The 11,317-nt window shown below is 50.5% G+C and overlaps 1 protein-coding gene across 1 annotated transcript; it reads left to right on the forward strand.

Moving 5' to 3' along the window:
• Positions 1 to 6,748: 6,748 nt before the first annotated feature.
• Positions 6,749 to 8,376, forward strand: LOC119352442 (E3 ubiquitin-protein ligase PUB23-like). Its single transcript, XM_037619074.1, has one exon. It carries the CDS (start codon positions 6,980 to 6,982, stop codon positions 8,261 to 8,263), a length of 1,284 nt encoding a protein of 427 aa, XP_037474971.1. The 5' UTR covers positions 6,749 to 6,979; the 3' UTR covers positions 8,264 to 8,376.
• The last annotated feature ends 2,941 nt before the right edge of the window (positions 8,377 to 11,317 follow it).

Consider the following 11,317-nt stretch of genomic DNA (forward strand, 5'->3'; position numbering starts at 1 on the left):
GCTGCTAGGGCCCGCCGACTGGTGGGTCCCGCCGGCTGCTGGCCCCTTGGTCGACAGGCAGGCCCCACTGTCTAGGACCTGGTCGGCGGCTGGTTACTGTTGCTCTATCTTGGTGACGTGGGCTTCGTCGAGGTGGATGTGGCTACAGTGCCGCCGCCCAGCGGGCGATTGCTGTAGCCTCACCGCGTCTTGTCTCCTTAATGGGGCGTCTCCTTCGAGGGAAGCGGCAAGCCGGCTGCGGGGAGCCGGCTCTGTCTTGGGCCGACTGGGGGAGGCGTGGCCGCCTTCGGATGTCTCTCTGCCCGAAGGGGCCCACGACCCGTGGGCCGTGCTGGCAGCCCATCGTGGATGGCGTCAGGGTCAACATGGAAACATTGTTCCGCCGGAGGGGTCATGGTCACCCGTACGGCGCACTGTGCCGGTCGTGCTCCAGGATTTGGGGGTGGCAGGCTTTACTGTAGCCGCGCCCTGTCACATCGCCGTTAGGTAGATGCAAACTTTGAGGGTACGGTCTCGACCACTTTGTGGGAGCCGGCTTCTTGGAGTCGGCCTTCTCGCGGCCGGCTTATCGAAGCCGGCCCTCCCGTGGCTTCCTTTTCGAGGGCTAAAGTCGGCCGCCTTCCGGCAGCCGGCCTGGGTGACGACCAGCAAGAGGAAGGCGGCCCCACGTCTTGGGTTCTTGAGAGCCGGACGGGCTCGTAATTTTTTCAGAAGGGCCAGGGGAAGCCGGCCTGGCTACCCATGGCTATTTACTTCGACAGTAACCATGTTTGAAGTTTTTTATCAGGGGGAGCTGGCTATTCATAGACTTAACTTTGCTATGCTGACTTTAATTCCAAAAGAAGCTGATGCTTCCAGCATGAAAAAGTTTAGGCCCATTAGTTTGCTAAATTGTAGTTTCAAGATCTTCACCAAGGTCCTCACAAATAGCTAGCCATGCTCCTAAAAAGGCTTATTGCTAGTAACCAGTCAGCCTTCCTTAAGGGTAGATATATCTTAGAAAGTGTGGTTACAGCCCATGAGATTCTGCACTCCATCCACTCTACTAAAAGGCAAGGCCTGGTGCTTAAGCTAGACTATGAAAAAGTTTTTGATAAAGTAGATTTGGAATTCCTTGAAGAGCTGCTTAGAAAGAGAGGCTTTGGAGATAAATGGGTCCATTGGATCCTCCAAGTAACTAGAGGTGGATCAGTGGGTGTTAAGCTTAATAACACTGAGAGTGATTTTTTCTTACAGGAAAAGGTTTAAGGCAGGGGGACCCCATTTCCTCTATGCTATTCAACCTAGTAGTTGATATTTTAACTAGAATGTTAATGAAAGCAGCAAATCATCAACTGATACAAGGGTTGTGTGCTGAGATTTGCCCCGGAGGGATAGTATGTCTCCAATATGCTGATGATACCATTTTATTCTTAGATAGTAATCTAGAACATACCAGAAACCTTAAAATGGTTCTCTCCAGTTTTGAGATGATCTCTAGTATGAGAATAAACTATAGTAAAAGTGAGCTCATACCAGTTCACATGGATGCAGCTGAGGTGGGAGAGTTCCTAGAGATACTAGAGTGTACTATAGGTTCCTTCCCCATTAAGTACCTCGAGATATCTTTGCACTATGATAAACTTAAGAGAGAAGGTGTTCAACCACTTATTGATAAGATTATGAAAAGAATTGCTGGATGGAGAGGGGAGCTTCTTTCTTACAAGGGAAGGATAATCATCATCCAAGCATGTTTAGCTAGTATTCCTGTGTACTTGCTTTCTTTCTTTAAATTTCCTGAATGGGCAATAGAACTTATTAATGCCCAAATGGCAAATTGTCTATGGAATGATTTTGAGGGACATAGGAAATTGCATTTAGCTAACTGGAAGACGGTCTGTATGAAGAAATAATTTGGGGGGCTTGGCATCCCAAATCTTCATGTGGTCAACATCTGCCTCTTAGGATCTTGGGTTAAAAGATACTATGAAGGTGAGGGGAAACCCTGGAAGATGATGATAGACCAGAAATACATGAGAGGCAAAACTAATGTTTTTGCCCCTAGCACCTCCACCAATACCTCTAGGTTCTGGAAAGGAGTGAAATCCATTATCCAAACTTTCAAATTTGGGTATAGATGGAAAATAGGGACATGAGACAAGATTAGGTTTTGGGAAGATACTTGGTTTGGCACCTCCCCCCTAGAAGTCCAATTCTGGCACATCTATATGATTTGTAATGAGCAAAACAATAGTGTCAAAGATGTCTGGGATGGTGAAACGCTGAGGTTGACCTTTAGGAGGAACTTTGATAGTAAGTTGATGGAGCAATGGTACCGGCTAATGGAGATTGCCAAAGAAATCATCTTCGATGGTGACTCTGATGCTCTGATCTGGCAACTTGAGAATAAGGGTGTCTACTCCTCTAGCTCTTTGTACCATGTGATTAACTTTAGAGGGGTGCAACCCCTGTTTCTGCCAGCTGTTTGGAAACTGGCAGTGCCCCCAAAGATTCATGTCTTCCTTTGGTTCTTTTCCCAAAATAAGCTGATGACAAGAGACAACCTTAGGAAAATACATATAATCAAACCGCTTGATTGTGTCTTCTGTGTTGAGCAAGAAACAAACCATCATTTATTTTTTGACTGTGTTGTAGCCAAAAATATATAGTTGTTTGTTAATCTCTTTTTCCAAAAGAACTTGGGTGCAAACTTTGAATCTGTGGCCCGACTTTGGATCTCTAATAAAAAGAATTTAGCTTTGAACGTATTTAGTTCTGTTGTCCTTTGGTGTTTATGGAAATATAGGAACTCTATGATTTTTAATAACACCATTTGGACATCTATTAATCAGGTGTGGAGACTGATACACAGATGATCAAGTTCTGGGTGATTCTGATCCCAGAAACAAGCAAAGCCCGCGTGGAAGAGTTCTTGAGTGCGCTGGCAAAGCTACTCCAGCAACCCTTGATGATATCATGTGGCTGAAGAAGAACCCTGGATTGGATGCTGAGGTATGCTGGGACAACCTCAAGATCTCCGAAGACGGCGGTTTCTCTTCTCCGACCAAGAAGCGTGACACCGACGGCAAGACCATGGTGGACAGCCCCATGTCTACCCTCGCAATCTGCTGGTCGCCCCAGGCGGCCCTGGTGCCACCACTCAAGAGAAGGGGAGCGAGCGGGTTGTGTGGTGTGATCACTAGTTGACAGGCGCCTATTTTGTCTTCAGTGTGCTTTCGTTTTGTCCTTTAGCTCTCGTCGAGCATGGCTGTAATTTCTCTGTTTTAGTCTAAACTGGTGAACCTTAGTTTCAGTAGTTTTCTCCAAACAAAGACGCTGTATGGTTTCATTCTGGTTAATGAAACCGGGGAGAGGCCTCCATGTTCTTCTAAAAAAGAGCCACTGAGCATATGTTATTGAATTCATGCATCAGTCAGTTGTTTCAAAAGTTCTAATTGATGGAGTGAAGCATGCAATATATTTCAACACTTTCCCTAACGTCTAGGCTTGTTTAATCCTTAGACATAGGATCGACGTAGGCCGCAAAATCTTTTTTTAATACTGTGTCGGTAGGATTTTCAACTCAAGACCTTTTGCCTCTGATACTATATTGAATTCATACACCTGCTAGTTGCTTCAAAAGTCTAAACTTATGAAGAAAGGCGGGCAATATATTTCAACACACATCCCTACTAATGATTCTTCAAACGGACAGTGCCAGAGGTGTATTAGCTTTGAGAAACAATAAGGTTGATTGGCCCTAACTCCGTCATTTTGTGGAGGAAGGGAAGGAGTTAGTCAGGGGAGATCGGCAACTTAAGCTAGATAAGACTAGTCATACTCGGAATGGGATTGTGGATTTCTTGGCTAAACTTGCAATTAGGAGCGATCATCTAACCATTGTTTGGTTTCAAGATGTCCCAAGTTATGTAGCGGTTGTACTAGCTACAGATTGTAATCTTGTTTTAACTTAATAAAGCTCCCGGTTTCCAGCGCAAAAAAAAAATAGTATGGTGGCTCAAGTTTCATGCACTATAATGCTAACATGCTACAAGGAATGTTTTTCTCCTTCCAAATGATTGACTCCCACGGGGCTAGGGTTTCCCTGCCTCCCACCGGCGCCATCGCCAATCTGCTTCCTCCTGCTTCGTTCTAGGTGTTTTCTTAAGTATGTTTAAGGTTTGTGTCATGCTTAGGAAGAGAGGCGACGGTGGCGGCTTTATGAAGATGGAATAACGTTTTCCTCGCCTAGCACCCGTCCCGACGGTGTGTGTCTTGTCGTTGGAGGGTGTGTGGAGATATGTCTCCGGTGGATCTCACAGGATTCAGTTAATATTTGTATTCGGTGGATCTGGTCTCCGCTCGTCTGCGTTACTGTGTCTATGGATTGGATCCATTTGATCTATGCTTCTCTTCACCGGTGACGCGTTTGTTCTGGCTTGTTGGTCCTTTGACGCCTTAGCACGACTATTTCTGGGCGGTCTACTATAACAAGGTTTGCCTGGCTCCTGTGAGGGAGGAGCGATGACGGCGGCGCGCCTTCAGCTTGCTCCAGTGCTTATAGTCATTACTAGGTGGTCTACAAACATGAATGTATTTTTTTGTTACTTATTGTGTTCTTTGTACTGTCGTGATGTTTGATGAATGAATCAGAAGTTAAAAAAAACTGACATGCTACTGTTCTTGGGTCCTTGGGTGTGAGCTTCAAGATAGAAAAACATTGCACGGTCGCAGGGTGCTTCATACTCATGGACTTGCTACCGATGTGCATGCATGCAATTTATCTTCAAACTGGACCGAGCTAAAACTATTCAAACAATTAGCGTGGTCAAAGATGCTTCGTTGGCCACCGGAGACGCGCCATTTCTGTTTGTGCCTGCCTACTAGTGCGGTAGTGCCTAGTAATTCACCACGAGAGAAAAACAAACCAGCAACAGGACAAGAGTAAGCACCAGAAATTTCGCGCCAAAATTAAGCTAAGCTAGAGCGCGCGACACCACGTCGGTCTCAGCCTCCTAGACGTCGGAGACTTCATGCATGGTCTCTGCCTGCCCGTTTTGTCTTAATCGAAATTGTTTTTACTCTGCCTAATTCGTCAAACTCTCTGTCCTTTTGCTTGTCTACTCATGTTAATTGCCTGCCTCACAGGCTAGTCCACACAAAACTAATTGGGTACTAAGTAAATACCTAGACTTTTAAAAACACGCACAGGCTATATTTAAGTCATTTGATTTTTTTTTGTAAGTCTACTTCGCTTAGGAAGGAAGGAGGGCCATGTCGGAGCTCGAGTCAGCAAACTGCGACGTCGATGGCGAGGCTAAGTCATGACCCTGCCGGAGACGAGGATGATGGTGTGAGCGGCAGCGAGCTGTAAGCCAGCTGTGACATCCTAGTTAGAGGCGAGGAAGCAGGTTGACAGGCACGGGTAGGGTGCGGTGGCTTGCCTGAAATATCTGATCGTCGGGAGGTTTAGAGGGATGGTCGTTGGTGGCGGTAGTAGAGTGGTGGGGGGAGGGCGGGGTGGTCACGGGTGGCAGTGGCAGACAAATCGACTAATATCAGTTGCGTTTCATGAGGAGGAGGATGGAGGTAGAAAACACACCATAGCAATACAATGAAGATGCAGTGTTAAAAGAAAGTCGAGTTGCATCAAAATTTACTGGGCGAACTTACAAATAGCCAGGCCCTTTAAAAAAACGTATCCGTGAAAACCGAGTGCATTAGTTTTTTTTTGGAGAAAACTTTAAACCACCTAGTAATGATTACAAGCATTGAAGCAAGCCGAGGACGCGCTACTGTCATCATCCCTCCCTCGTCAGAGCTGGGGAAAACTTGTTGTAGTAGACAATAGGGAAGTTGTCATGCTAACTGCTAAGGCCCCATAATACCAACTCAACAGAACATCAACCCCCGCGGGATGAAGAGAATCATAGATCAAAAGGATCCAATCTGACGACACTGGAGCGTAGACGAATGACGACCAGATCCGAGCAAATCCATCAAAGACAGATCCGTCGGAGACACATCTCCACACGCTCACCGATGATGCTAGATGCACCATCGAAACGGGGGCTAGGCGGGGAGAAACTTATTCCATCTTCACGGAGCCACCGCTGTCTCGCCTTCCTGGGTAGGACTCAAATCCTAAAAAACTCGAAGAAAGATGTAAAAATAGAACCCTCCAACCGGCAAGGGCCGGGATCCACTCCGCTCCCATGATCCTAAGGCCACAAGAGGCGAGACGGACCGACGGCGACGTCGACAGAAGGTAGAGAAACCTAGCTGATCAACCAGTGCATTAGTTTCCTGAAAACAATAGGGTACACTTCGAAACAAGAAACACCCACAAAACATAATGTAATTCGTTGATACTTACATAAATTTTGTCAAAAATCAGAAAATGTCGCACGAATCTCAAAGCAGCTAGGTACCGTGGATGCATCCCGTGCATGCATGGTAGAAAAATCAGACCCAGGCTCTTCGCTTTGTCAACTCTCTGTCGGTTCTGCTTGGCGTCTCTGGGCGCCTCATATGCAACTTCCGAGTAGGACAGCACAACGTCAATATTCGGACACGATGCGGCAAAGAAAACAAGACGAAAACATACAAAACACGCTGTTCGGCGTGGATTTATTTAAAAAAGAATTGTTTAATGGTCAGGAAATCAGTCGGTCTCCTTCCAAGAAGAAGGATAGAGATAGAGTGGACTGACCAAACCAAACCATGCAGACCTGCACACGTCCTTGAGTTTGAATCCGATCTCCTCCCCTATCTACATCCATCTCGATCTCACGCGTATACTATAAAAAACTCCGTTTTGTCAAGGATTTCTTCCCACTATATCTCCAGCATCAACCGCTCATAGCCATCGATCCGCCATTGCTCTCTCTCATTCTCCTCCTCTTCAGCCCACCGGTCTCACCACCACCATTGCAACAGCTAGAAGAAGGAGGAGGAGAAGAAGGCCCTTGGTTGCTTGAGCGATTGCTTCGGTGTTGTAATGGAGGAGGTGGAGGTTCCGTCCTACTTCGTGTGCCCCATCACGCTGGACGTCATGCGCGACCCCGTCACGCTCCCCACCGGCATCACCTACGACCGCCACGCCATCCACCGCTGGCTCCGCCTCGCCGCCTCCTGCCCGCTCACCAAGCTGCCCGTCGCGCCGGACTGCGAGCCCACGCCCAACCACACGCTCTGCCGCCTCATCCGCTCCTGGTGCGCCCTCCACCGCCCCGACGACGCCGTCGACCATACGATGAAGTCGGCCCCTGCCGACTGCGCCCGCCTCGCCGCGCTGGTGTCGCGTCTCGCCGACGCGAAGAACAAGAGACCGTCGCAAGAGGCCCTCGCTGCGCTCCGCGAGCTTAGGGACGTCGTGGCGGAGGGCGAGCGCGGTAGGGAACTCGTCGCCGCCGTACCCGGCTCGGCGGACGCGCTGCTCGACGTCTTCGTCTCGTCTGCGACGTCCGCGCCAGAGAACTCCGCCGCGGCACTCGACGTCATCTCCTCGCTCCGGCTCCCGGAGCGGTGCCTGGCGCGCGCCGTCGACAGGGATGGCGCGGCGCTGGTCGGCGCGCTCGTCTCCACCCTGCAGGGACACTCCGGCCCCGACGCGGATGCGGCGTCCCGGGCACGCGCAGCCGTGCTCCTGGCGGACGTGATGGCGTGCATGTCGCCGAGCAGGGCGGCGTCGCTCCCGGAGCAGGCGTTCGTCGAGGCTGTGCGGCTGCTCCGCGGCGACGACGGCATGGGCGCCTCGACCTCGATGGCGACCAAGGCGGCGCTGCGGGTGCTTGCAGGCGCGACCGCCCACGGGCGGAACCGAGTGAAGGCAGCGGAGGCCGGCGCGGTGGCTGCGCTCGTGGACATGCTGCTGCTCGTGAACGGCGAGCGGCGGCGTGCGTGGTGCGAGCTGGCGCTGTGCGCGCTGAACCGGCTGTGCGGGTGCGCGGAGGGCCGCGCAGCGCTGGTGGCGCACGGAGCCGGCGTGGCAGCCGTGGGCGCGTGGGTGGCCGGGGCGTCGATGGCGGCTAGCGCGAAGGCGGTGCGGGTGCTCCGATCAATCGCCCGGCACACGGCCACGGTGGCGGTGGTGCAGGAGATGGCAGCGACGGGCGCGGTGGGGAAGCTGTGCCTGGTGGCGGCGTCGGTGCCGGAGGAGGAGTGGCAGTGGTGCGACGAGAGGACGAGGGAGCGGGCACGGGAGACGCTCCGGCTGCACGCCAGGGCGTGGCGGAGCTCGCCGTGCTTGCATCCTACCCTCCAGGCCCTCTACCCTTGCTAATTGCTACATTCTTTTTTTGTAGATGAAACAAATTGGCAGCGTAATTGTAATGTTTAACATGCTAATTGCATGTACTAGCAGCTTTGCATGGTTATTTTGTGATGCCAACTTCAGTTAAGATGCCTCTGCCTTGCTTGCTGCTGATGGTACATTCTGAGAGCATCTCCAACAGACGCGGAACGCGCCGCACGTAAAAAACTGCTTTGCTGCGCGCGCATCGTTTGGTTTGGCGCGGCGCGCAGCGCTGGTTCCAGCAGCCACGTTAAAATGTAGTGCGCGCCGTTCCAGCAGCGCGCAAAAAATGCAGCGCGCGTAACTCGCCGGTGCATTGCATATATGTCATTTTAAACACAAAATGAAGTTGGAACATTCAAAATGCAATGAACATGACATATAAAATTTCACACAAACAAGTTAATGAAGAAAAGTTCATGCCCACAAGTTCATCCAACCAAGTTCAAAATACAAATCAAGTTCAATACACAAATGAAAGACACATCATTCCTCGTCCCCGTCTTCATCCTCGTCATCTTCGAAAGACGATTCTTCCGCCTCCGAAGATGAATCTTCCTCCCTCTCCTCATCGCGCACCGCATCACGTGAAACTCCGACGGTGTTGGCAAGATCTTCAACGGCATCTTCATGAGAATGTGTGCGAGGAGGCACATCAAAAGGCATTCCGTCCATGGCGGCCGGAGGTGCACTCATGCCTCCCATGAGAGAAGCAAAACTCATGCCTCCCATGGTGGCTATAGCGTCGGGGGTGCTCCAAAACCAGCCATGCCTCCCATTGCACCGCCCACGGTACCTCCAAAGCCACCCATGCCATCCATGGCGCCGATGCCACCGCCACCCATGGCGCCGAGGCCACCGCCACCCATTGCACGAACCATGGCTCTTTTTTTGGATCAAGACTTCTTCACGGGCAAGATTGGCATACTCCTTTTGCATCACATTGAGGTTAGATGTGTCCAAGAAGAACAAGTGCTTCTCCCATTCCAACAATCTTGTTCGCTCCTCATTGCTCATCTTTCTCTCCTCCAAAGCCACCTTCCTCTCCTCGGCCGCCACCCTCCTCTCCTCGGCCGCCAACCTCCTCTCCTCGGCCGCGGCATCTTGGTTCCTTGCCATTTTCCTCACCTCGTTGGCTTCTTTTCTTGCCTTCACAATAGCTTCCATAGCATTTTTGAGCTCATCATCTCCTTTCCTCTTCTTCTTTTCGGTTTTGTCTTTCTTGCACCCATCCGGTCGCTTTGGCTTTGAGTATGAAACCGAGTTGGGTGTGGGGCTTCTCTTGCCGTCATCACTTGATGCATCATCCTCCTCCTCCTCATCATCCAACTTAATTGTTCGCTTGCGTTTGTTGCTCAAATGCAAATCATCCAAATCTTCACGCTTCTTCTATTTCTCATCATCCTTCAACACGTTATAGCAATGGGGCAAGGTAAAGACCCTTCCTTTCTTGATCTTCCCCTTCTTGGTTGTCCTCTCCTCTTCTTTGAACAAGTTTTGTGCAATGTTGTACTACATGAAAACAAAGCAAGTTAGCACCAACAACAAGTATGATGAACATGTATGAATTGCCACTTACTCTATCGTCCTCATTTGTGCCACTTGGGTTCAACTTGTCAACCGCCTTTTGACAGGCCGCCCACCTTTGACAATCCGAGTTGATGGTCGACCATCGGGACCGTAGTGATCTCTCGGAGCGGTCAATTCCACTCAAGTTGTGAACATCAAAGTGTTCTTTCATCCGCCCCCAATAAGCATCTCTACTTTGATCACCTCCAACAGATGGATCCCTCGACACTTGCAACCAAATATTGCATAGTACGATGTCATCGACGTTGGTGTAATTGCCCGCTCTTCCTTTCGGTGTGTCGACAATGCCCTCACCCTCCTCGTCCACCTCGAACTCATGGTCTTTGAAGTGCATGTCATTGGTTTGAGACCAATGCGAATTGTTGGAGCTAACACCCATCATTGACATGTATGCATCATCATTGAGACTACAAAGTTTTTTGAACAGTGCAAATAAGCTATCTATATGTGAATGCATTGAAAAAAATAACAAAAAATGACAAGTTGGATTTTTTTAATTTGGGGGCATTTTCTCAAACATGTTGTGCGCGTCGGCCGCCGGCTTAACGAGTGAGCTTGCCGGCGCTTCGGTAGCCGCTGCGCCCGTCGCACACCCTGCAAGCTTCTTCCTCCTTGCCTTGGAGGTGCCGGAGCCGTCCGCCGCCTTGTTTTTCTTCGCCGATGTCTTCCCCTTCTTTGGACGCGCCGCATTGGGGAGCTTTGATGAGGAGGGGGCGGCGGCTCGGGCCGGCGCCAGCGCGACGCCACCCGCCGCCGAGGTCATCCGCGGTGGCATGAAGAGGCCGCGCGCGAGGCCGATGGTCGGAGGAGCTCCGGCGGAGGCGAGGCCAACGCCACCCGGGCTAGAGTTTGCGGCGGCGGCGGTGGAGGGGTCGCGGCTATAGGATGGGGTGAGCGGGGTGCCAGCGCGCACGTCCATGGGTGCAGTTCGCCGGCGCCGGCGCGCGTGAGGCGTAGGAGGTGGAGAAGACAGAGTGCAGCGCGAGCGCTCGACTGTGCCGCGCGCGGAAGCGGGCGCCCCAAATACACCGCGCGAGATAGCGATTCCGACCGCGCGCCCAACTCCTTATACCGCGCGCGCGGTTATTGCGCGCCTGCTGGAGCCATCCGCCGGGTTGTGCGCGTGCTAAACTGAAGGAAATATGCCCTAGAGGCAATAATAATGTTACTATTTTATTTCCTTATATCATGATAAATGTTTATTATTCATGCTAGAATTGTATTATCCAGAAACATAATACTTGTGTGAATACATAGACAGACTAAACGTCACTAGTATGCCTCTACTTGACTAGCTCGTTAATCAAAGATGGTCATGTTTCCTAACCATAGACATGTGTTGTCATTTGATTAACGTGATCACATTATTAGGAGAATGATGTGATTGACATGACTCATTCCATTAGCTTAGCACCCGATCATTTAGTATGTTGCTATTGCTTTCTTCATGAC

Source organism: Triticum dicoccoides, chromosome 2A, assembly GCF_002162155.2.
Source record: "Triticum dicoccoides isolate Atlit2015 ecotype Zavitan chromosome 2A, WEW_v2.0, whole genome shotgun sequence".
NCBI classification, from domain to species: Eukaryota; Viridiplantae; Streptophyta; class Magnoliopsida; order Poales; family Poaceae; genus Triticum; species Triticum dicoccoides.

Bases quoted from the DNA above. Each gene is read 5' to 3' on its own strand.
- LOC119352442 (XM_037619074.1), top strand. From the start codon at position 6,980: ATGGAGGAGGTGGAGGTTCCGTCCTACTTCGTGTGCCCCATCACGCTG.